Source organism: Malaclemys terrapin, chromosome 3, assembly GCF_027887155.1.
Source record: "Malaclemys terrapin pileata isolate rMalTer1 chromosome 3, rMalTer1.hap1, whole genome shotgun sequence".
Classification (NCBI taxonomy): domain Eukaryota; kingdom Metazoa; phylum Chordata; order Testudines; family Emydidae; genus Malaclemys; species Malaclemys terrapin.
In genome coordinates, this window is record NC_071507.1 from 163,226,726 (window position 1) to 163,251,215 (window position 24,490).

Sequence of the window (24,490 nt, forward strand, 5' to 3'; positions counted from 1 at the left end):
TAACATTCAGAAAGCCTAACAAGCCACATTCAGCAACATCTAATGTATCCATTGGTCAAAGATTAGATTAAAGGTTGTTTCATTATATTGTAGATAAAGATGGTTATTAGCCAAAATTTTCAAACTTGATTGCCTAAAGCTAGCATCTAAAGAAGAGTGGCCTGATTTTCCAAGAGTACTAAGTATCCAGAAATCCAGTTCAGAAATAATATGTAATTAAAGCTCTTTCACCATACACATGTATAAGAGGACAGAGTTGAGGTTATTGCAGCAAATTTACCTTTGATATTTCCTGATGTGTGCTTCATTATGCAACCTTAACCATTTTTCTCTTGGGAATACATAGATGATTGAAATAGCTGGAACACATGATAGTATCTGAAATCTGTTCTGTCTCCTTCCTTTTTTATTTTAGGGGCAAAAGTAAATGTGTGTCCTAAGCTGGCTTCCCCGATTCACCCCTAGTAACAACCTTGGTGCTTCAGAGCCTGACATACAGTGAAGAAGCCAGGAGGCATGACAATGACAGTAGAACTAAAATCACAGTGATGGGTGATTAGGGTAAACTGTATAGATTCTCTTAACAGCTATAAGGAAGCCAGGTAAAAACTTTATTCCCTGCCTGGTTCCAAGCTAAGAGTAATAAAAGCAGGCTGTTTACATCCTCATATCCCCTTTTACTACCAATGGGTTCTCCAGATAATAATCTCCTCAACTCACCCCAGACAGGTCAGTGTAGGAGTCTAGTTCCCCCTCCTCTCCGCTCCCAGAGCGGTCTCTGTAGCGATGTGGAGCTGTGTGGGAAGAGGCAGTTATCTAGTGCAGTGTCCTAGTCTGTCAGATCCCCTTCTGCTCAGTCTGACATAGTAGTATAAACAGACCCTAGCCCCTGCCTTCAACCAGGCATTAAAGCAGAAGCTGGGAAAATGAAAATATAATAAAAACTATATTAAACTAGTCCAGAAACAAGCGGCGTCGTTCATTTAATTCAACTTCAAGCTAAGAGCCAATTCTTGTCCCCTGGACCTCAACAGGTACCAAGTTTCACCTGAAATTTTATTTTGAGCACTTTCATGTTAACACTGCCAATGCCCTTTTTACTTTTCCTAGGTGTTGAGGGAGACATTTGTCCGGTGGGAGTAAAACAGTTTGAGGCTATGATCTGCTCCACAGAGCGATGAAGAAAGAATTGAATAGGTGAGGGGCTAACTTCACTAGGAAAAAAGTAGAATATTGTAGGCAAGGACAAAGTGATGAGGGATAAAATTGAAGTTAATAGAACGCTATACATACTAGAATTAAAATGTAAGTAAAGGTCAAGGCAAAAGACAGGACAGAAGAAAGTGAGGGTGACTATTAAGTTATTTTGTTTTGTTTTTAAATATTCATCCCTTCTTCCAGCCCTTTGTGTGTTGTCAATTTGGACTACAAAGGTTTTGAGGCAGGGACCTGTCCAAGCATACATTCTGTAAAGCATGTACCACACTTCTAGATGCTAATAAATATTCTTTTCAGAGTATAACTCCTAACAATTGTAGACAAAGTCTTACTATATAGAGGGTCTGATCAGTTTATGAACCAGCCATTTGGGGTGGGGGAGAGTGATACCTTCACAATTTTTACTTTGTAGTTTGTTTTACTAAAAGTTATTTTGATTTTGAGCACAAGCAATTATGAAATAGGTTCTAAGGCATTGAACAAGAAAGACTTTACCGGATTGCACTCCTCTATTCGAAACAACTGCTCTGGTGTACAACGTGTTAGCACAGGCTCAAGAATTTCAAAGGGCACTCCTCCTACTTCATGTAGTGCTACAAAGCAAGACAATATTTTAAGTATCCCACCCATATGTACACAATAAGATTCACCACTTACAAAACAGTTTTAAAAATAGATACCCAACAAAAGATATAGGATTATTTTAATATATACCAACGGAACATGTATTCTGAGGTCTGGACAACCTAAGCTGTTTGTACATGAGCTGTTCTGTACTGACTATTAAAGTGGTAATTTGAGGAAATATAGGCATCCTTGTCTACCCATTTCACCATCTCTACCCATTCTCTCTCCTCCCCCCATGCCAAATTTTCTCCCCTAGACACGTACCAAAGTTTGGAATACTCACATGCAAGTTAAATGCAAGGGGTGAATGTACATACTAATTGTTTTCTTGACAGTTCATCCCTATTTTATACCAAATACAGTTTTATCTCAGATTAAACATGAGACTAACAGCATCTAGACAGAAAAAAGCAAGAGGGCTTTTTGGCTTTTGTTTCATGATGTTTCTATTGCCATGGCATCATAGTTTAATGTAAAGTTGGGACTTACTAAGAAACTTAATTCTTCAATCACAAAAAAAGATAGTCTCACACTATTGAAAGCCTAGCACTATAATAGCACTACCACCTGCTGAAACCCATATTAAAGTACTTACAATCAATGTTATTTTGAAGTATGCGGATGCACTGTTCATACAGGGTTAGCATCTTTGAAAGATAGACTGTTTTAGAGCCAGAGTAAACCTGCATTTTAGAGTTCAGTCTCCGTCCTGTGAATTGATTTGTATCACTGCTTTGCTGGGGTACTTCTGCGACTGGTGCTACAGAAATTATAAAGAAAACAAATCTCAAAGAAGGGTTTTGCCTATGTATACTCAGATTCATACTGCAGTTCTTTAAGGATGTTCAAAGCAATCTAGTTTCCTAAAGGCATATAATTAACTAATTGAGAAACATGGCTGGTAGAAAAAATATGCAGTTAATTTTTATTGCAATACGAAGTTCTATTACATCTATTCAGGACTTACTGACATTGTACAAGGAGCAAAAGTGCAAAGTTAGTTTCAGCTGAGGCAATGAGTTTAATGCCTTTTACCTACAGAAGCCAGAGTTCAAATGCTGACTTATACAAGTCAAAACACTCTGGTGATTTAGTTCTCAAACTTTTGTCTAATTTACAAAATTGTATGATAGTTTGGTAAAATTAGTAGTTAAACTAGAGAAGCCAAGAGTTGTAACAGCACGGATATTTCAAGGCCAGAATGCAGTTTATCAGTAGAACTATGCAGGGAAACCCACACAGCATCCACCTGCACATTCTCAGATCATGTCATGCTCCACATTCAAGGAGTAGCATGTCTGTCAGTTATTATAAGGCTGTCACATCTGCAAGTTTATGTTTTTTTTTTTTTTAATCCAAACAAGTAGAGTTAATACGGAGTGCTAGATTTCCCCCCTAGGAGGTGCACAAGAGAGCAAAGAATAAATGGAGAAAGAAAGCCAGTGTGCCTGAAGGGAAAATTAGATTAATGTGGCATGCTCCTTCCCCTCAACAGCTTCTTCCACATCCATGGAAGCCCCACCCCCGCCATCTCTGTATGGTTTGGATTCCACAAGCGTTGAAGGCCTTGTCAAAGTGAGTGGAACTGGGGAATCTGCTCCTGTATGCAACGTACTACCTTCAGAATCTAGTGGATCCCTATGTGGGAGCCAGTGCAGAAGATGAAGTACTGCACTGGCACAAAACACTGGCATGTTTTTTTGTGAGGTGCAATACACCCCACACTTAGCAGGACTGCTCTGCTAACTGTGCTCATTTTAGTGTCATCGGGAACAGTCTTGCATATGACTTACCTTTGAACTCCGTAGAATATGGGGGAGAAGATAAGGATATCTCTGGCAGAAATTTAGGCAGTGGAGTATTAAGTAGATCTTGGAGCGATGCTGTCTTGGCCTACATGCATTCAAGGAAACACCATTACAATATCCCTAATACTTATTTAGGATAAAGAAGTCTTCAAATACATCATCAAATACTAAAGCAAAAGCGTTTCAGGTAATGACTTGTTACTTTCTCACACTAAACATTACTTCACTGTAACTATGAATTACTTTTCATTTTATCCATTCACTCATCACCAACACTATATTGCATATAAAAACCCAGTATGTCACAGGTCCCTTGCCACAATCTGTGCACAAGATGGGCTCAGGAATGAATCACAAGCGTGTAGTGAATGAGACTTTCATTGATAGGATGCTGGTCCAAATCACTGGAGAAGTTGCAAGGCGGGTAGTGAATGAGGGGACTGCAAGAAGAGAAGAGATGGTTGTATGGTTGTATAGAGGGCAGTTGAAAACTATCCTGGGGAAAACTTCTGACGAAGTGTCCCACAGATGGCCACTAATTGTGTGTTCCTGTCCAACTTGAGGCAGCAGGCTCCTGAGTTTTCTGAAGTGCCAAGTACATACTACTGCAAGTGAAGACAATGGAATCTGCATATGCTACAAGGTAATACTTTAAAAGACTTTTTTTTTTTTTTTTTAAAGTTATGTGCCCAATCACTGGTCACTCAAGACTTTTGCAAATTTTGGGCTTTGGCTCCCTAAGACTCATACCCCCAACTCTAAAAGTCTTCTACTCCCACTCAAGTGTTGTGAAGATAAATTGATTTGATGATGAGAATCAGTTATTTATGGTGATGAGTGCCATAAGAAAGTCCATAGGGAATTTTACACTCATTTGGTGTCGGTTCTTGATGTTGTGCACTAAGTAAAGTATAGAGCTACCACACATTGAGGATAAATTATTGGACAGCTGCCTTTTTACTGAGGCCTTGGCTACACTTGCGAGTTGAAGCGCTGTAAAGCCGCCCCCAGCGCTGTGACTCACTCACCATCCACACTGGCAAGGCATTTGCAGCGCTGCATGTACTCCACGTCCCAGACAGGAATAGCGAGTATTGCGCTGCCGCTGCAGCGCCAGTGTGGCCACCCAATGCGCTGTGAATGGCCTCCAGAATTATTCTGCAGTATCCCACAACGCCTGTTATAGTCACTCTGGTCATCAGTTCAAACTCTACTGCCCTGGCCTCAGGTAACCGACCACGTGACCCATCCTTTACATTCCCGGGAATTTTAAAAATCCCCTTCCTGTTTGCTCAGCCTAGCGTGGCATGGAGTGCTATCAGCGAATCTTTCCAGGTGTCCATGCCTCCACGCGCCAAGCGAGCCCCAGCATGGAGCAATGGCGAGTTGCTGGACCTCTGTTTGGGGGGAGGAAGCTGTACAGTCCCATCTGCGCTCCAGCTGTAGGAATTACGATACCTTTGGGAAGGTATCAAAGGACATGATGGAAAGGGGCCATGACCAGGACGCCCTGCAATGCAGGATTACAGTGAAGGAGCTGCGGAGTGCCTACCGCAAAGCCCGCCACGCAAACGGCCGCTTGGGTGCTCCCCCCGCAACCTGCCGACTCTACAAAGAGCTGGATGCGATACTTGGGGTTAACCCCACCTCCACTCCGAGCACCACCATGGACACTTCGGGGGTTGGGGGGAAGGAGGAAGAGAAGGAAAACTGGAGTGATGGTGGTGGGTCAGATGGAGACACCCCGGAATCCCTGGAGCCATGCAGCCAGGAGCAATTCTTGAGCCAGGAGGAAGTTAGCCACTCGCAGCCGGTACTTGGTGGAGGACAAACAGAAGAGCAGGTTCCCAGTAAGCGGGGTTTTTTTTCGGGAAGGAATTTTTTCGGTGTGGGCTCTTTGGGAGAGGAGGGTTAGGCATGCATGCCTAGATGCGGAATAGTGCATTGATGTGGTTTATCACATCGTGGTAATCGGCCTCAGTAATCTCCTCGAATGTCTCATCCAGAAAAGGTGCAATGCGCTTGCGCAGGTTTATCGGGAGAGCTACCATGGTCCTTGTCCCAGCCAAGCTAACGTGTCTGCGCCACGGTGCTGCGAGGGGCGGGGGGGGGACCATTGCTGTACACAGGCAAGCTGCATATGGGCCAGGGCGGAAGCCGCATTGCAGTAGAAGACCCTCCCTTGCTTCCCAGGTCACCCTCAGCAGCGAGATATTGTCCAGGACGAGCTCCTGTGAAAAATGTTGGGACAGTGTTCAGTGTAGGTGCCCCCTGAAGCTGTTGGCTCTCCCCAAGGCACAGAAACCCAGAGGACAGTGCAGCCCTGAAACAATCAGTCCCACTTACTCACTATTTTGAGGCTCCTGTGGGATACGTGTGCTCTGTTTCGAACAGGAAAATTATGCAATTGTGTAGACCCCGTGTGTTTTCTACTCCTTAAGTGCGGGGGAATCATTACTCTGTCTGGTATAAACAATGCTGCTTCTGTTAAATGTTGCATTTTGCCTATACAGCAGCATCAACCTTGAGACCTCAGCCGTCCCTCTTATCGCCTCCTCAGAGGCTGCAAAGACTCAGGAAGAGACCGCGAAAAAGCAAAGACGACATGCTGCAAGAAGTGATGCGGCAATCTATTAAAGAGAATGAGAAAGCACAGAACTGGAGGGAGAGAGAAAGCAAGATCCGCCAGGAAAACGCAGCGCACCGGCGGCAAAGCACGGAGCACCCGCAGCAAAGCACGGATCGGCTCATAAGCATCCTGGAGCGCCAAGCAGACGCTATCCAGGAGCTTGTAGCCATGCAGAAAGAGGAGCAGTACCGCAAATGCAAATGCTATCCCCTCCCCACAGCCCTTGTCCCAAAACTCTTTCCGTTGTGCCCCACTGTCACCTCCAACCCACTTTCCCCAACTTCTGTGTTCTTGATGCCACCTGCTGCCTCCAACACCAGCATCTTCACCACCCAGCCCTGAAAACCACGGCCCTTACCCTCTACACTCAACCCCCTCACCATGCAGCATAGCTATCCTGAAGTGCAGCACTCACTGCACAGCACACCAGACAGGACATACACAAATCTGTGATTGGACTGGTCCCCACTCCACTCCCTTGTTTCTTTTCAATAAATAATTGTTTTTCTTTTAAATAAATGGATTATTTTGCTTTGAAAACATTCTTTATTATTGCATAAAAGTAAAAGACTCCATAGCCCAGGAAATAAACAGGCACTGCAAGTCTGCTTGTCTGCTTAGCAGACACTGATTCCTAAAGATTGGAACTACTGCACTTCACTCCCGTGCAGGGCACCAGATATCACTGCTGGTTTTCAGCCTCAAATTGCTCCCTCAAGGCATCCCTAATCCTTGCAGCCCCACTCTGGGCCCCTGTAATAGCCCTGCTCTCTGGCTGTGCAAATTCAGCCTCCAGGTGTTGAACCTCCGAGGGCCATGCCTGAGTGAAGCTTTCACCCTTCCCTTCACAAATATTATGGAGGGCACAGCACGCAGATATAACCGTGGGGATGCGGTTTTTGGCCAAGTTCAGCTTCCCATACAGAGATCGTCAGCGCACCTTTAAACGGCCAAAGGCACACTCCACAGTCATTCGGTACCGGCTCAGCCTGTAGTTAAACCGTTCCTTGCTGCTGTCAAGGCTCCCTGTGTAGGGTTTCATGAGCCACGGCATTAACGGGTAAGCGGGATCTCCAAGGATCACAATGGGCATTTCAACTTCCCCTACCGTGATCTTCCACTCTGGGAAAAAAGTCCCGGCCTGCATCTTCCTGAACAGCCAAGTGTTCCGAAAGATGCGTACGTCATGCACCTTTCCGGGCCAGCTTGTGTTAATGTCAATGAAACGCCCACGGTGATCCACAAGCGCCTGGAGAACCATAGCGAAATACCCCTTCCGATTAACGTACTCGGATCCTAGGTGGGGTGGTGCCAGAATAGGAATGTGCGTCCCATCTATCACCCCTCCACAGTTAGGGAACCCCATTTGTGCAAAACCATCCACTATTTCCTGCACATTACCCAGAGTCACGGTTCTTCTGAGTAGGATGCAATTAATGGCCTTGCAAACTTGCATCAACACGATTCCAACAGTCGATTTTCCTACTTGCGACCGACCGGTAGCTGTCTGGAGTTGCCAGCTTCCAGACTGCAATAGCCACCCACTTCTCCACTGGCAGGGCAGCTCTCAATCTTGTGTCCTTGTGCCGCAGGGTGGGGGCGAGCTCCTCACACAGTCCCATGAAAGTGGCTTTTCTCATCCGAAAGTTCTGCAGCCACTGCTCATCATCCCAGACTTCCATGACGATGTGATCCCACCACTTGGTGCTTGTTTCCTGAGCCCAAAAGCGGCGTTCCACGGTGCTGAACGTGTCCGTGAATGCCACAAGCAATTTCGTGTCGTATGCGTTACGCTGCTCTATAGCATCGTCGGACTCCTCACTCTCACTTTGGATCTTAAGGAATAGTTCGACAGCCAAACGTGAAGTCAGGATACGCCTCAGCAGTTCCGGCTCCATTTCCCGCAGACCGATCGTGCTGCACAGAAACAGTTGAAAGAGGGCGCCAAAGGTGGACGGAAACAAAGGGATTTCTGGGATGTGAAGCGACCCAGAATGCCCCGCACCCACACCCCTTCCCACAACCCATGGAGCCAGAATGGGAAGAGGTGCTCTGTGGGATAGCTGCCCATAATGCACTGCTCCCAATAGCGCTGCAATTGCCGCAAATGTGGCCACGACAGTACGCTGGGCAGCGGTCAGTGTGAACAGACTGCAGCGCTTTCCCTACTCAACTGCACGAAGTCAGGTTTAACTCACAGCGCTGTACAGCTGCAAGTGTAGCCAAGGCCTGAAGCACCAACTATTCTGTCCATAAGGCCCTGATTCAAGAAAACACACTAAGTGCATCCCTACTCAGAAAAGAACTTTAAGCCTGTGTTTCAATCATATGGAATCCAAAGGCACTTCATGTTCTTAAAGTACATGTTTAAGGGATTTTGTCAATAAGAGCACTTCTCCACAGGACTCTGCCTTACTTAGGCCATGACTCAGGAAAAACAGTGTTATCACATCATTAAAGACCATCATAATCCATATGCACAAGGAGGCACAATTAAGGTTTCAAGGGTAATCTCAAATCTGCAGTTTTATTTTTTTGGCGCTTGACTTTGCCCTCTAACATTTAATTTTTACTCATTATTTGATCCAAAAAAATAAACTACAGTCATATTTTTCTGGGTCAAAAATGATTCCCAATTATTAGTAACCACTTCTACGTGTGGCTGATATGTCAAAGCCATGCAATCTGAGGTTTGAGTTAAAACGTACAGAATTAAACTGCAAAGTAAATTTGTTAATAAATTAACTCAAATAAATTAGTACTTTATTTCGTGTTAGCTTGACTAAATAATAGTTTACCTTTTTAGTGGGACTTTCTGACTGATCATCTTCTGATTTGTGTGGTTTTTCCTCTCTCTCTTTTGTGACAGGGGATATTGAAGTTTTCGGCGATAACGAGCAGTTTTTCTGTTCGCAGCCCTTAATGTTTTTTGACTGTTCACTTGTAGTACAAGTCTTCCTCTTTCTTTTATTTGAAACCTGATCATAATTAAGATAGGATTCAAAAGACATAGTGGGGGGCTCAAAGTCCTCATCACTGGGCAACTTTGGTTTGTTTTCCACACTAAGCGTTTGTTTTAATTTTCCTGTGTCCTCAGAGTTTCTCTGTTTGGAAAGATCCTTACAAGACCCTTTTGTTGGCAATAGGTCTTTTTTGCTGGCTCTAGGGGAATGGTGCTTTTCTGAAGGTTTTTTGCTGGCTGCAGAGGTTGTTTCTTTGCAGTCACTTTTTGTGTTTTCAGGATTGATGCTTTGGGACATATTTTTAGAACTATTGGAGCTATGTATTTTGCTTTCACGTCCATTAGAAGACTCAGTATCTTTATTTCTTTGCTTATTCTCTGTAAAACTATGCTCCTTCTTCCATTTATCAGATGTGGGAGATCTTTTACCATCTTCCGAGGCTGGTTCAGACGTTTTTGTCTTGCCAGAGTTCTTATTCTCTTTACAAATCGATGACTTTGTCTTGTCCAATGAGAATTCGTTCCTCTTTTCAGTGTTCTGTTTTTTCCCCTTGTGGTCACTGAAATACAAGACAGAACCAGAACAGACCCCAATTTAATACTCAGTTACCAAGGGTGACCTTCAGACCTTTTACCAATGTTATTAGTAAAAGAGAAAGTTTTAAAGCCACATGCAACAAGCTTCAAATGTTTGAGTTGTTTAAAAGTCTTCTAGGAAAGTAATGAAGACATTTCTATTGCTATGAGCTGGATGAAACTTTATGAGTGGACTTAACCTCCTGCTGAAATTGACAGATGTGAACTCACCATTCAATTAACCTAACTAGAACCATAAGCCCCCCACCTAATATATATGTGTGTGTGTGTGTGTGTGTGTGTGTGTGTGTGTGTGTGAGAGAGAGACACCGAGAGAGTGAGAAAAAGGAGATCACACAAAGGGAGGAAAGACAAGTGCGGGTGGAGAAGGGGTTACAGGGGAGGGGGGGAAAGAGGATAGTCAAGAAAGACAAGCAGGAGCCTCTAAGCAAACAGTGACACCTCCGAAAAAGCTAGAGTGCGCACTTTTGGCTCTGGTGTTGGCTAAAGAGGCTTGGGAGCTGTAAATTAAGAAACTGCTCCTTTTGTTCTTGGTCCCTTCTGCATTCAGAGACAGGACTTCAGACATTCCTTTTAAATAAAGGAAAGATTGCAAAGAAAATACCAGACTCCATCAATTTCTACTTCTAGCTGGAACATTCCCAGGGCCCCAAACTTTAACTAGCTGCTCAGGTCAAAAAAGGGCAACAGAATTAATAACTTGGTTTTCTGCAAAGTAAAATTTTCACAAACCCAAGTGTTGGACTTGAAACACTTGATGACGTCCCTTGAAGCAAACACTAGTCCCAGTACTGATAATGCAGCCAAGTTCTAGTTCAAAATCCACTTAATGCTCCTAAAAAAGGGACTTCATGAGAAAATACAAGGTTGGAAAAATGATGTTTGTGCCTTTAGAATTATAGTAAATGCACCTTTAGAAAACTGTGCACCTGTTTTCCATCAATGGGGCAACTGATATCATAGACAGGGCTGCACGAAAGCTGTCTGAGCAGTGCTTATAACTGCTTGTTGGAAAAGGAGTACAAACACTTTTTAGTGACAGGGCCTACAGGGTCAGGTGTTTGATATGAAATCTTTCCTTCAATCTATTAAGTACCCTTGATACATCAGGCTTTTCTTCCTCTTTTCCTCTCATTTGCCACTTCAGCAGCTAGAGTAAATCCTATCTGAAGGCATCCCACAATCTCTTGGCCTCTACAGGTTGGCACTCCAGGAGCAGCAGCTATCAGCAGATGGCCAGATGCAGCATCTCTCTGCTTCTCCCATGGCAGCAGATCTCCCTTAACAACATGCTTTGTAAAATGTACCAGAACTCCTATAGTGCTGCTGTAACTCTTTCACACTGGCACATGGTCCCAGTGAAGCAGAATGTGGGTCCACCAACTAGCAACTGCTCCCACCAGAAAGTGAGAATAAGATAGCCACACGATTTCCCCAGCATGCTTCCTTCCAGAGAGGAACAGCAGCCAAATATTTATTACCTATTTCAATATAAGCTGAATTCACCCTAAATTCTGGGCAGTTTACTGGTATTGAAAAAACAGTCAATAGAAATTTAAGATGTAAAACATACAGTTCAACTAATAACATACCTTGGATTTTTCCACCGCAAAACACAAAAACAAAACAAAACAAAAAAAATAACGAACAAACTTCAGAATACCTCTCCCACCCTACCTGACCTACCTAACTCCAAATCCACAGGGACCTTCAGCTCTCAAGCTATCAGCTTATCTCTGTCCCAAAAATATCAGGTAAGGAACTGTAAAGGGCATAAAACACATTTGGCCTGATGAGGGCAACAGTGGCTGTATCAGTGAGACGGAGATTATGTCTCTACAGTGGAGCTAATGAACAGGAGCAGCAAATGGGAATTTTGCAAGGGAGTTCTCCAGGTGAAGGAGTGACTATGTGACCCTTGGGGTGAGTTGTTTGTTGTGTGCTTGCCTGCAGTATATATAGTGTGGTTGGTTTGGAGCCCCCCCCCCCCCCCCAGTCTAGTGGCCTGTTCAGCAAGGCTGAGAGCTTCTTAATGAGGCTTTGACCCCTAATCCCTTTAGGCTCCATTAACCATTAACTAGGGGGCAGGGTTACTCAGGGAAAATATAGGTTTAAAAAGGCAGCTCCTAAGCAACCATAGGAGCTAGCGAACAAGAGCAGCAAACAGGAGTTTTGTGAGGGAGCGTGACACCCAGATACACCAAACCTTGTCTAAATCATTGGTCACCAACTGGTCGATCCTAGAGGATCTCCCAGTTGATCGCAATCTCTGGTGGCACAGCGGGGCTGCCGCTAAGACAGGCTCCTTGCCTGTGCTGGCCCCACCCTGCTCCTGGAAGCAGCTAGTGCAGCCCCGGGATCAGAGGTCTCCCTCTGTGCGCTGCTCCTGCCTGCAAGCACCACCCCCACAGCGCCCATTGGTCGGGAATGGGGAGCTGCAGCCAATGGCAGCTGTGGCTAATGGACGCTGCAGGGGCAGTGCTTGCAGAGAGGGGCAGCACACAGAGCCATGTGCCTCGTGCACCCCAACCCCACACCCCAGAGCCCACAACCCCTGCTGAACCCCAACCCCTTACTCCAACCTGGTGAAAGTGAGGGTGGGGGAGAGCGAGTGACCGGGGGGGGGGAAAATGGAGTGAGTGGGGTGGGGCTTTGGGGAAGGAGCAGGGCAGATCCTGGGTTGCCCTTAAATTCAAAAAGTTATCTTGGGCATAAAGTTGGACACCACTGGTCTAAATTTAGGCCAAACAACATCCTAGCCAGTCTCCTCCCCATCTCCCCCTGCCCAAAAAAAGCTGCAGGAGTAAAAAGAGTGCAGGCAGCAGCTCAGCAGCAGAATGGGGGCTATCCAGTTTATTGCACTGAATGCAGCGTGGGCAGGTAGCACCTGTGTGCATTCAGTGTCTCTCAGGGCCATACGCTCTATGGAGAGCAAGGGCTTGAGACCAGACTGGCTGAATTGGAAGAGCTAAGGGAGACAGAGGTACATCGATGAGACTTTTGGGGACACTAGCGTGATCCCACCCCGGTCTGACAGCCTCTGTCCTGTTGAGGCAGATGAAAGTCTCAGGGAAGGAGAACATCAAACAGAAGTGGAGGGAAATGAGCCCATAGTTGGGACACTCCTTCCAGATGATGTCAGGGCATCCTCTCACACTGAGGCTACTTCTCCAGAGGAGGGAATCCCAGATATTAGGAAGAGACAGGTAATAGTAATGGGGAGATTTGAGCATAAGAAATACAGATAGCGGTGTTTGTGATGTCCAGGAGAGGCACATGGTGAATTGCCTGCCAGGTGCGAAGGTTGCAGATCTCCCAAGACGTCTGAGTAGCATGGTGTGGTATTGCCGTCCTTACTTCTGCAACACTGCCAGAAGTGGGTCCGACCCAGCCCCAGGGCGCTCTCAGTCCTTCCCCTCTCCAGAGCTTGGAGGTTAAAGGGGCCTTGGACTGGCGGGGGGGGGGGGGGGGGGGGGAAGGAGAGGAGGGTGACCACAGCACCACCCGTAAGACTGGCCCTTTCCTTCCCCCCAAGAAAGTGATAACCCTCCCACACCATGACACCCTCACTTCTGCACTGCTACTGGAGTTGGGCTGCCTGGCCAGCAACCACCACGCTCTGGCTGTCCAGCTCTGGAGGCAGCACCACCGCCAGCAGCAGCAGCAAAGAAGTGAGGGTGGCATGGCAGGGAGCTTGTCACTTTTTGAGGGAGGGGCAGGGCCAGCCTTACAGGTGGGCAATACTGTGACCTCCCTCCCCTCCCCCCCCCCCAATAGGCAGATTTCATGGGGAGACCAGATTTCGCAGTTTGTGGCATGTTTTTCATGGTTGTGAATTTGGTAGGGTCCTACATAGGAGCAGTGTGGAGGAGTGGCTGGTGGTCGTGGTACATGTAGGTACCAGTGACGTAGGAAAAGATAGGAGAGATGTCCTGGATGCCAAATTTAGGCTGCTAGGTAAGAGATTAATGTCAAGGATCTCCATAGTAGCCTTCTCTGAAATGTTTCCAATTCCATGTGCAGGGCCAGTTAGACAGTCAGAGCTGGAGGGTCTCAATGTGTGGATGAGACAGTGGTATAGGGAGCAGGGTTTTAGGTTTATTAGGAACTGGGGAGCCTTTGGGGAAAGGGGGTATGGAACAGCTTCCATATGAGGAGAGAGAAAAAAAAAAAAAAAAGATTTCAGCTTGGAAAAGAGACGACTGGGGGAGGGGGAATACAATAGAGATCTATAAAATCATGGCTTGTGTGGAGTGAGTGAATAAGGAAGTGTTATGTGAAGGGATAAACCCCACAAGAACCGGGGGGCACCCAATGAAATTAATAGGCAGCAGGTTTAAAACAAACAAAAGGGAGTACTAATTAACACAACACAGTCAACCTGTGGGACTTGTTGCCAGGGATGTTGAACCCAGTTTTGGCCTTCACAACAAAGAACTAAATAAGTTCATGGAGGATAGGTCCATCAGTGACTATTAGCCAAGATGATCAGGGATGCGACCCCTTGCACTGGGTATCCCTGCTAGATGCTGGGACTGGACCACAGGGGATGGATCACTCAATAATAGCCCTGTTCTGTTCATTCCCTTTGAAGCATCGACACTGGCCGTTGTTGTAAGACAGGATACTGGGCGAGATAGACCATTGGTCTAACCCAATATGGCTGTTCTGATGCATTTGCTTTGTACGTAAGTGGGAATCAAAAGTCAGACAACAAAGAGGGAGAATTATATAGGAGCCTCATATAATTAAGCCATAGTACCATTACAGTGCCACAGTACTCAGGACAGTTTATAGTAAATGCCACTGAAGTCAGAATCAGCAAGAATCAGGAATGGCCTTGAAATACATTAATACATTAACTTGTAGCTATGCCGAGATGCTTCACACACGCTCCACTTTTTTGTTCTTCTTGAGGAATATTTCATGTACCTTTATAAGCTTAAAGTTGAGAGGTTACTCCTCTTCCTCTCTTGGAAGTAGCATGGTAAGGGAAAGGAAATCAAGTGACTGGAGATGTGATGAGGGAAGAACAACATTTAACTAAATACCACCACATTAGCTCCTTTCATGATCTGTACTTGCCACTTCCCTGAAGAATTTAGATAATGATACCTTATTACTACTTTCTGGAGGTCTCTTATTGGTCTTATCTTATTATGCTAATTTCATTTTTTTAATACAACAGTCTGAATAAATGATAAAAATATTACATTGGACAACAATTTATCTCAAAATTAAAGTTAGACTCAGACCTACCTTTCATTTTCTGGCGGAATAAGTTTTTTCCAGTGGTTTACCAGAGACTTAGCTATTTTTCCAGCAGTGGCATGTTTCCTAAAACTGTTAACTGTTTTTCCTACTCCAGTTTCCTATTGAAGACAGTGCAAGGAGGACAAACACATGACTAACATCCTGAATATACTTTTTCTACTAACTACAGTAATTAAATTCACACAATAATAAGATGGTAGTTGGAAAAATCCTTTGACAGATCACTCAGATCATAAAGATAATTTTTGTACCAGAAACAAATTTTCCAAGGGAGCCAAAGCAAAACCACACATTTATAACCCAAAATACTGGTTATGTGTAATGTGAATATCTTTCTATATTGAAGTTTCATAAAACTTAAGAAGTAACTTAATTTCTCTGATCATTTAGCTGTCTACTTCTGGCAGTTCACTCAGCTTGAACATTTTTGTCAGCCCTGTCTACATAGGCACAAAAGGCATCTCTCTCAATTGGGTTGGGTTAGCTTGATTGAAACCCTCTTATTAATGCTGATGTAGACAGAATTTAACACCTTTAAGTTCATTTGAACTGGCTGTGTTGTAGTCAAACTATATACACACCTGCATTAAGGTATGTGTGAAGTTTTACTAGAACTAAACTAATTTGACTGAGCTATTTCAATTGAAAAAAAAAACATACACCTTTTTGCCTAGGTAGACAGACCCTTGAAAATTAGACTGTTGAAGTTCATTTTCTGGGACTCAGTACAATGATTATTCATATTGCAGTAGTGCTTTGGGGCCCCAGCCATAGATCAGGACACCACTGTGTTAGGCACCACACTAACTGTCCTTGTCCTGAAGAGCCTGTGGTGGTGGCCACACAACATTGCAGGTGAATTTGCGTCATGAGAGCATATCTATTTATATTTGGTTACATATCTCCCTCTAAGATGTACACAAACACTAAAATGGTCCTTGTGACACTGAGCTGGAAAGGGTTAAACAGCCAGCAGGCTAGAGTAACCTAAAGATCAACCTTTAAGAACATATTAGGGAAATATTGACATGGCAAGCAGGGCCATTTCTTGTAGATCGTTACGAAGCCATGTAAGTAGACTAAATCCTTTGAAATGCAAGTCTGTATTGTCAGAGAATTAGAAGTAAATACTAAATGTAGTTGTCTGTTTACCTATATCTGTTAGAAGCTTCACAATGTGATTTCATTAGCTGGTAGAGGATACACTTCTCTTCCTGTCTGTTACTATATTTTATTGATTCAGAGACCAAAAGGAAATATTAGCAATTAGATGACGTGTGGTGTAATATTGTCTTTATTTCTCTGACATTTGTAGTAAACTACCTGTGAATCTCTGAATGGTTAATTGTCTAATGCTCATCAAAACAACTAATTACCTGTGTATACAAAGAAAATACGAATTGACTTTAAAGCAACAATGTACATTACCTATCCTTCATCCAAGGAATGCCTGCTGTGACAAGAGGTTTATCAGCTGAGCTTCAGCTATAAAAGAACTTTGGGTACCTGATCCTGTTCATCTCAGATCTGCTTGTACTTTATCAGGGGAAGTTTAAGTCACAAGATTGAGGTCTCCAGCTCCATTCACCTTTACCCTGTTATTTCTCACAGAATAATTTAAACAAACTCTGCACATGGACTGTCTATCGGACTATAATCTATGGAATTGATTCTGGAAGAACTTTTTACAACTCAGAAGCTCACCATCTCCACTATGAAACTGACCTGAGAACTTCATTCATATTGTTTTCTTTTTAAATAAAATCTTAGATTAGTTAATAGGAATTGACTGCATGCATATATTTAGGTAAAATCCAAAATATTCATTGACCTGGTAGGTAATGGTGTCCAATCTCTTTGGATTGGTAGAACTTTATATATGGTGAATAAGATTTTCAGTAATCCTCACCATATTGAACTTCGCTGTCTGGGTGGGAGCCCTTGGCTGGATTGCTTTAAAGGAGCTGTATTTTGGCTTCTGGGTAACCAGTAAGGTGTTGTAGAAGCTGTTTTGTTGCTGGCTTGGTGAATCTAATTACACTGGTCTACAATTTTTGAGACGTCGTCTGCTTCAGAGATAAAATGTGCTATTTATTATGTATTTTGATGTGCTGAATTCAAATATGACAATTAACACAACTGGCTACTGTTTCTAAGATATTTAAGTTTTTACATTTTAGGTCTACTATCTACACAATATACATAGAGTTTTAATCAAATTGTAAACCTAGGTCTTTTCACGTGTTTATGTTGATTTACATGATAATATTTCACCTGTCCTGTTTATGTAACACTTTAAAAATCAGCAAAAGGGTTATATAAATAAAATTTATTATGAAACAAAAGGCAAAAAACTATTATGTACATAGTTTAGTCCTATTCAGTGTCTACTCAGCACTTCTTGGCTTATCTCTTGTATTCATTAAATGGAGCATTTCTTGTCACTGTCCAGCAATAGTCTGCAAGCATTGATGGGCTCCACTTGCCCTGATAGCGTTTCTCTATTGTTGCAATGTCCTGATGAAATCGCTCGCCGTGCTCGTCGCTCACTGCTCCGCAGTTTGGTGGAAAAAAATCTAGATGAGAGTGCAAAAAATGTATCTTTAGTGACATGTTGCAACCAAGGCTTTTGTATGCCTTGAGGAGGTTTTCCCACCAACAACCTGTAGTTGTCTGCCTTGTTGTTTCCGAGAAAATTTATTGCCACTAACTGGAAGGCTTTCCATGCCGTCTTTTCCTTGCCACGCAGTGCATGGTCAAATGCATCATCTCGAAGAAGTTCATGAATCTGAGGACCAACAAAGACACCTTCCTTTATCTTAGCTTCACTTAACCTTGGAAATTTTCCACGGAGGTACTTGAAAGCTGCTTGTGTTTTGTCAGTGGCCTTGACAAAGTTCTTCATCAGATCCAGCTTGATGTGTAAGGGTGGTAACAAAATCTTCCTTGATTCAACAAGTGGTGGATGCTGAACACTTTTCCTCCCAGGCTCCAATGACTGTCGGAGTGGCCAATCTTTCTTGATGTAGTGGGAATCTCTTGCACGACTACCATTCTCAGAGAAAACAGCAGTACTTTGTGTATCCAGTCTGCAGACCAAGAAGAGAGCAACAACCTTCAAATCACCACAAAGCTGCCACTGATGTTGGTCATAGTTTATGTACCTCAAAAGTTGTTTCACGTTGTCATAGGTTTCCTTCATATGGACTGCATGACCAACTGGAATTGGTGGCAAAACATTGCCATTATGCAGTAAAACAGCTTTAAGACTCGTCTTCGATGAATCAATGAACAGTCTCCACTCATCTGGATCATGAATGATTTTGAGGGCTGCCATCACACCATCGATGTTGTTGCAGGCTACAAGATCACCTTCCATGAAGAAGAATGGGACAAGATCCTTTTGACTGTCACGGAACATGGAAACCCTAACATCACCTGCCAGGGGATTCCACTGCTGTAGTCTGGAGCCCAACAGCACTGCCTTACTCTTGGGTAGTTCCAAATCCCTGACAAGGTCATTCAGTTCACCGTGTGTTATGAGGTGTGATTCAGAGGAGGAGGATGGGAGAAAATGTGGGTCCTGTGACATTGATGGTTCAGGACCAGAAGTTTCATCCTCTTCCTCTTCCTCGTCTGACTCAAGTGAGAATGATTCTGGTGCATCAGGAACCGGCAGTCCTTCTCCGTGGGGTACTGGGCGTATAGCTGATGGAATGTTTGGATAATGCACAGTCCACTTTTTCTTCTTTGACACACCTTTCCCAACTGGAGGCACCATGCAGAAGTAACAATTGCTGGTATGATCTGTTGGCTCTCTCCAAATCATTGGCACTGCAAAAGGCATAGATTTCCTTTTCCTGTTCAACCACTGGCTAAGATTTGTTGCACAAGTGTTGCAGCATACGTGTGGGGCCCACCTCTTGTCCTGATCTCCAGTTTTGCAGCCAAAATAAAGGTGATAGGCTCTCTTAACCATAGTGGTTATACTGCGCTTTTGTGATGCAAAAGTCACTTCACCACAAACATAGCAGAAGTTATCTGCACTGTTCACACAAGTACGAGGCATCTCTGCTCACTTTGGCTAAACAGAAATGTGTCCCTTTGCAAAATCAAACACTGACAAATAAGAGAGCACGACACTGTATGATTTCTAGAGCGGATATAGGGCAATTTGTTTAGCAGAGTGATGTAAGCTTCATTATGATTGCATCATCCATGTCTTCTAGGATGCAATTCATATCATGTATGATGCAATACCAGCTTCAGATTGCATCATTCATTGTTTTGCCTAAAAAGCAAGTACTGTCCAAACCCAGCCATAGATTTATTCATAGATCCAGTCAAAGATGTATTTTAGTCATTTCTGGTTTAAGTTGAGATTCCCTTCCCTTTATAACTCACTTATCCTCCGCCATTCCCAAGTCAAGGGTCGTATATACTGACCCAATAGCATATCTTGAAAACTAGAGCCAATCAACAATTTTAAGCATCATTTTTGTTCTCAGTGACCCAGAATTAGTAAAGTTTGACTACATTTATTTCAGAAGCATTTTGGCTGTAGAGCAGCGTTATTAGAATAAACCACCAATTTGGGGGATTGGCTGCCCCATTCTTTGGAGTTTGCCCTGATTGATCAATCTCAATGAGGCCCCTTCAGCAACCATGGTCAGTCCTACACTAAGTTGACAGTTACCTCGTAAAGTTCTCTCCAGCTAAGTGATAAGATATTCCTGTGACATCTGCAAATAAGAGTTATACATGTGCTTTTCCTGCACAACCAGCTGTCCATGTGGCTGTTCAAAAAAAAAAATTTCACTTAATGCAGAAGGGGCTTCAGTGACATCATCCAATGCTTTTCAGCAATGCTGCCTACATGTCTGATGGTTCCCAGTTTGCTTGAAATTCATACAAGAGAAGCTCTAGCTTTTCCTAGGATTAATGTTTGAAACATCTCATGATAAAATGATAACAGTACAATAAAATTATATAGAATCCTTAATTATAACTATCACCCTCTTTCTCCACTTCACTTAACCCTCTTTCTCCACTTCACTTAAAGAAGCCCAAATGGCCTGTCACATTATTATGAACAATGACAGAGAACTTCAGTTAAATAAATATCCCACAGTGCTTTCTGATTTTAAAATATCTAATCACTATGTGAAGGGGATTACTTTATCCAGCACTGAAGTGCAGCAACACTGCACACTCAAGTATGACAGAGTGAAGAATACCATATCCACACAGAACTAAAGCTGAATTTAGGCATGTAAGATGCCATTATGAGATTTGGAAATTGGCGAGGATACCCAAGAGAATACATTTCCTCTTGTGAAAAATATCTGGGCATCTTCATAGTCCACAAGAGGTTAGGACCTTGCTATGCAGCACTCCTTAACACCAAGATGGAGAACTGGTTCACTAGTGACTGCAAAGAAAAATGCCACCTCCTAAATACCAAAACTATGCCCTATAATGCAAAGGCATACCTTGGAAGTCTCCCATATACATACTGACACTGCTTATCACAGAAAATCTGATAGGATGTGGCCTGGTGTGAAAAATAAAATACTAGCAGAACCAAGAGCATCATTAACCTATGTCTACTAGGATGCTTGTTCTAACTGCACAATCACAATTAAAAAAGGGATTTTGTGTTCCTTGGAGGAAGGGAAGAGTAATCACTGATGTAAAATATGAATTAGTCATGTTTGTTTCATCTTAGGTACAGAATCAAAGCACCAGCACATGTAAGTATAAAATATAGTTGTGTGAGCACACAAACCTACTCCATCATATTTACACAAAGGTCATTACACTTGGAGGAAAACCTAACCAGCACGGGACCCTGTTCTCTGGCTGCTCAGTAAAAAGAGGCCAATATTGTCACGATCAGCCATGCTACCATATTTACTGGGTGAGGCGAAGTGCCTCTGGGTGGTTTTTGGGAAAAGACTCCATGGTCCCATATAACTTTTCATATTAAAAGTGAATTGGGATTGGGATTCAGGATTGCAAGGGGCAGCAACTTTCCTGGCTTCTATGATTGCAAAACACTGAAGATGCCACAGATAACTTCATAGATGAAGACTTTCAGCACACAATTTGTCACTTACCACTAGAATGTCCAGTGAAATATCCAAATCCTGAAGTCCCTTAAGTGCTTTTATAATCTGGAAGAAGACATTAGGTCAGTATACAAGTATCATTTCATTGAATTTTATCCTACTATTCTTACCCTCTCCTTGTAACAGATGCCACTTGAAGATGAAGAATTCCTATCCTAATCTCTCAATTGACACTTGGCAATCTCAATGCGTTTATTACATTGGAAGTGCACATACTAACTCAGGAAAAATAAAAGCAACCCTATGCTCCCAAGTATATGAGAATGTGGAAGAGAATTTCAGATTAAATATCTCTTCCACTTACTTCCTTAGTTTTGTGTTTCTGACATTCCAATCTTCTTCAAGCGGTGTATTTGATCTTGGTTGAGTAACTTCTGTTGGACTGAGAGTTAGTAGTTCTGGCCTATTGATTACAAATGTTGCCCCTTGAATAATCTTTCCAGCCAAGGACAAGTTTGACAAGTTTAGCTGTACAGCTCCATAGAGGTATTTCAGCTGCGCCCTCCAATTTGGAACGTGTACACAGAAGTCCAGTAAATATCAGTGGCATCATGTAGAAATGAGGCCAAAATAGATCCTACAATAGAGACTATTTGCATATTCCATCACCACACCTGGCTTGGAGATCTCCAGTCATTGATACAGAGTGTCATATGCCAGAGTAGTAAGTTTCCCACTAGATCTCCCCATACACAAATTACTGACCCTTCCTCAATTAGACAGGGGGCACAAAATTACCAAACTCCCATTTAATTCAAAGGGAATGCAGCCTGAATTAAAGGTAGGAGAAGACTCCAAGTTTTTATTCGCCAGTACTGTTTTTTAGGAAGAGGGAGAGCCACTGTTATTCTGTTTCACATGCACCTAAGACATCAGCCATGTTCTGAATCCAAAAATGTTTCATCTTTGGCAAGCAAAGCAGAAAACAAAAACAAACCAAACAAAAAAAGCAGCTTGATTTTCAGACAAACAGTTTCTCTTCCTGGCAAAGAAAGCACTTTGTTTAGACTTCCAAAAAGAACAAAACTTATTTTAAGCAATTAGACAATACAACACACGAAAGTATCATTCTCAGTGTCACTTTGCCATAACCGTACTTTAAAAAACAACCTCCCTGCCCTTCCCTTTCCAAAAGGCCTTTTTCCTTGTACTATATTATACCTATGAGGAAAGAATTAATGATGGACTCTAAGAAGAAGCTTCAGATCTATGCTTTTAACTCATCCAAAATTTGGGAATATTTGAGCTATCCTTTTAGTCATGCCCATCTCTACAGGCAACAGAATACAAGAGGATTTTGCCAGAAATGTGCACAGATCATGAGGTAAGGTTCAGAACCTGTTGGCAGTAGCAGACAGTTCTACGTGAACTATAGATTAGTTTACATTTATAATTTTAAATGAAGTGTGGCTACTCAAACCCTGTTGTACCAGGTGGAAGTAGTACAGGAACTGTTTGACTAATAGATTTAAAGGGACACAGATAACTTGAAAAAAAAAAAATCACATTTTATGGGCTTTTTAGCTACTCTTGTTACAAGTACCAGCAAAATTAGTATACACAAAAGACTAGCAAAAAATATTCTCTGGTTTTTTCCCTTTTGATTTTACTTTGTGCATAGTCAGTTTCACCGTGTCTCCTGTATACTGTCAGTCTCCCTGTTTGCATGGATCTTTTATACAGTAAAAAGGGGCAAAACATTTAAAAAGCAAATAAGTACGCTTGCAAAAAAATCACATGAGTTGGTAGGGGGACTCAGACTGGCACAGTAGCTTAAGTTACTTTACATTTAAAAAAAAAAAAGTAACTTGATTTCAAGATTAGTGTCCCTTTAAAGGATTATAAATTTCCGGTATGTGCTTTTGCAGCAATTGTAGAATTAATCTGAAGTTTTAATTAAATTAAATAATTAAAAATAAGGTTTCCAGGAGCCAACAGAAGCAGCGTCATATATAAAGGACTGTAATTTGTGTAAGTGTGTATGTAGTTTGCATCCCAAAAGGTAACAGTGATATTTTTCCTGACAACACCATGTCCCCAGTGCTTGGCCTGATTACCAGTCACTTCTTAGAAACAAATCACACACAGTTACAGAGTTGAACTTAGATTAGTTCTCTCTTTCCTAAGTAACCCATCAGAAAAATCTGATGCACAAATGGGTACAAAGTAAGGTGTTTGTTCATAGGTCTTCAGTCAAAATTATTAGAAACCAAAAGTTAACTATATATTTTTTAAATTGTGTCTATAATCAGCATATAAAAATAAATTGCATAGCACCACTATTTCTTTTTAATTTAGGTTAAAAGTCAAAAGAAGGCTCAGACATTTAGCCATATAGGATGACTGGATACCCAAATAAACTAGAATTTATTCCTCAGACTTTGCAAAGGGAAGGTCTTCAGAGTCAAACCTAGAGTCATAGTAAAATTAGTTAATTAAATGTTTTGATCACTAAGAACAGAACAGGAAGAGAATTTAAAGACAGTTGAACTTTTTATAAACTTCTGAAAGGTAATTCAGTTTTGTGAATTAACTTATCACGAAGGATCTACAGTAAGATTTCAGGGAGTACTTGTTGTATTATAGGCAATGTCAACATCAAATCTATTGGACACCACTTCAAAACCAGCAGACCAATGTACCACAAGTGCATGTAGATGGCAAGCAATTCTCATATTTCAATAGGAGATTTAAAAGTTCTCATCCCAAAGAGAGTTCCTATACCAGGGCTGCAATATCAATTTTCCTTTCTTGAAATATAGGATACATTTAGGAAGTCAACACAAGAACCAATCAATTGCATTAGAAAAATATAAAATAAAAGAATAAATCAGATTCCCTGACAATCCTTTTTATGGAAAGCACCTCCTGTTCGCTAGAAAGCCTGGGACGGCTGAGTCTGCAGTGAGATCAGTCACTATGTATGGGAATACCAGAGGACAGACAGCTCCATTTACTTTGTACTATAAATGGGCAACGTAAATGCCAGCAGCTAGTCTAGCAATAAAAAAAAAAAAAAATGGCTGACCTCACAATTCAATACAAGAGAGTGCAAAGCCTGAACAGTGACAGCAAAACACACGGATGCAACCGTTCCCGTCTCATTTAGGAGCCATCAAACTTTCATACAGGGATGATCAAAAAAGAAAAAAATGTAGCTTATTGAACAAAACTGTAGCAAATTTCTTCAGATGACAGCTCAGAAACTATCTAGTTTGCCAGACAGCTTTTATTTCAGCTTTTT

The 24,490-nt window shown here is 42.5% G+C and overlaps 1 protein-coding gene across 2 annotated transcripts in view; it reads right to left on the bottom strand.

The window, feature by feature from the left end:
- LOC128835073 (elongin-A-like) overlaps nucleotides 1-24,490 on the bottom strand; it is a 53,448-nt gene that overhangs the window by 19,942 nt on the left and 9,016 nt on the right. For both annotated transcript variants that reach the window (XM_054024421.1, XM_054024419.1), the window contains exons 2-7: nucleotides 21,235-21,291; nucleotides 15,101-15,213; nucleotides 9,081-9,804; nucleotides 3,639-3,738; nucleotides 2,441-2,605; nucleotides 1,714-1,811 (exon numbers count right to left, since the gene is read on the bottom strand). In XM_054024421.1, coding sequence (XP_053880396.1) covers nucleotides 1,714-1,811; nucleotides 2,441-2,605; nucleotides 3,639-3,738; nucleotides 9,081-9,804; nucleotides 15,101-15,213; nucleotides 21,235-21,291 — 1,257 coding nt within the window. The remainder of the gene's footprint in view (nucleotides 1-1,713; nucleotides 1,812-2,440; nucleotides 2,606-3,638; nucleotides 3,739-9,080; nucleotides 9,805-15,100; nucleotides 15,214-21,234; nucleotides 21,292-24,490) is intronic.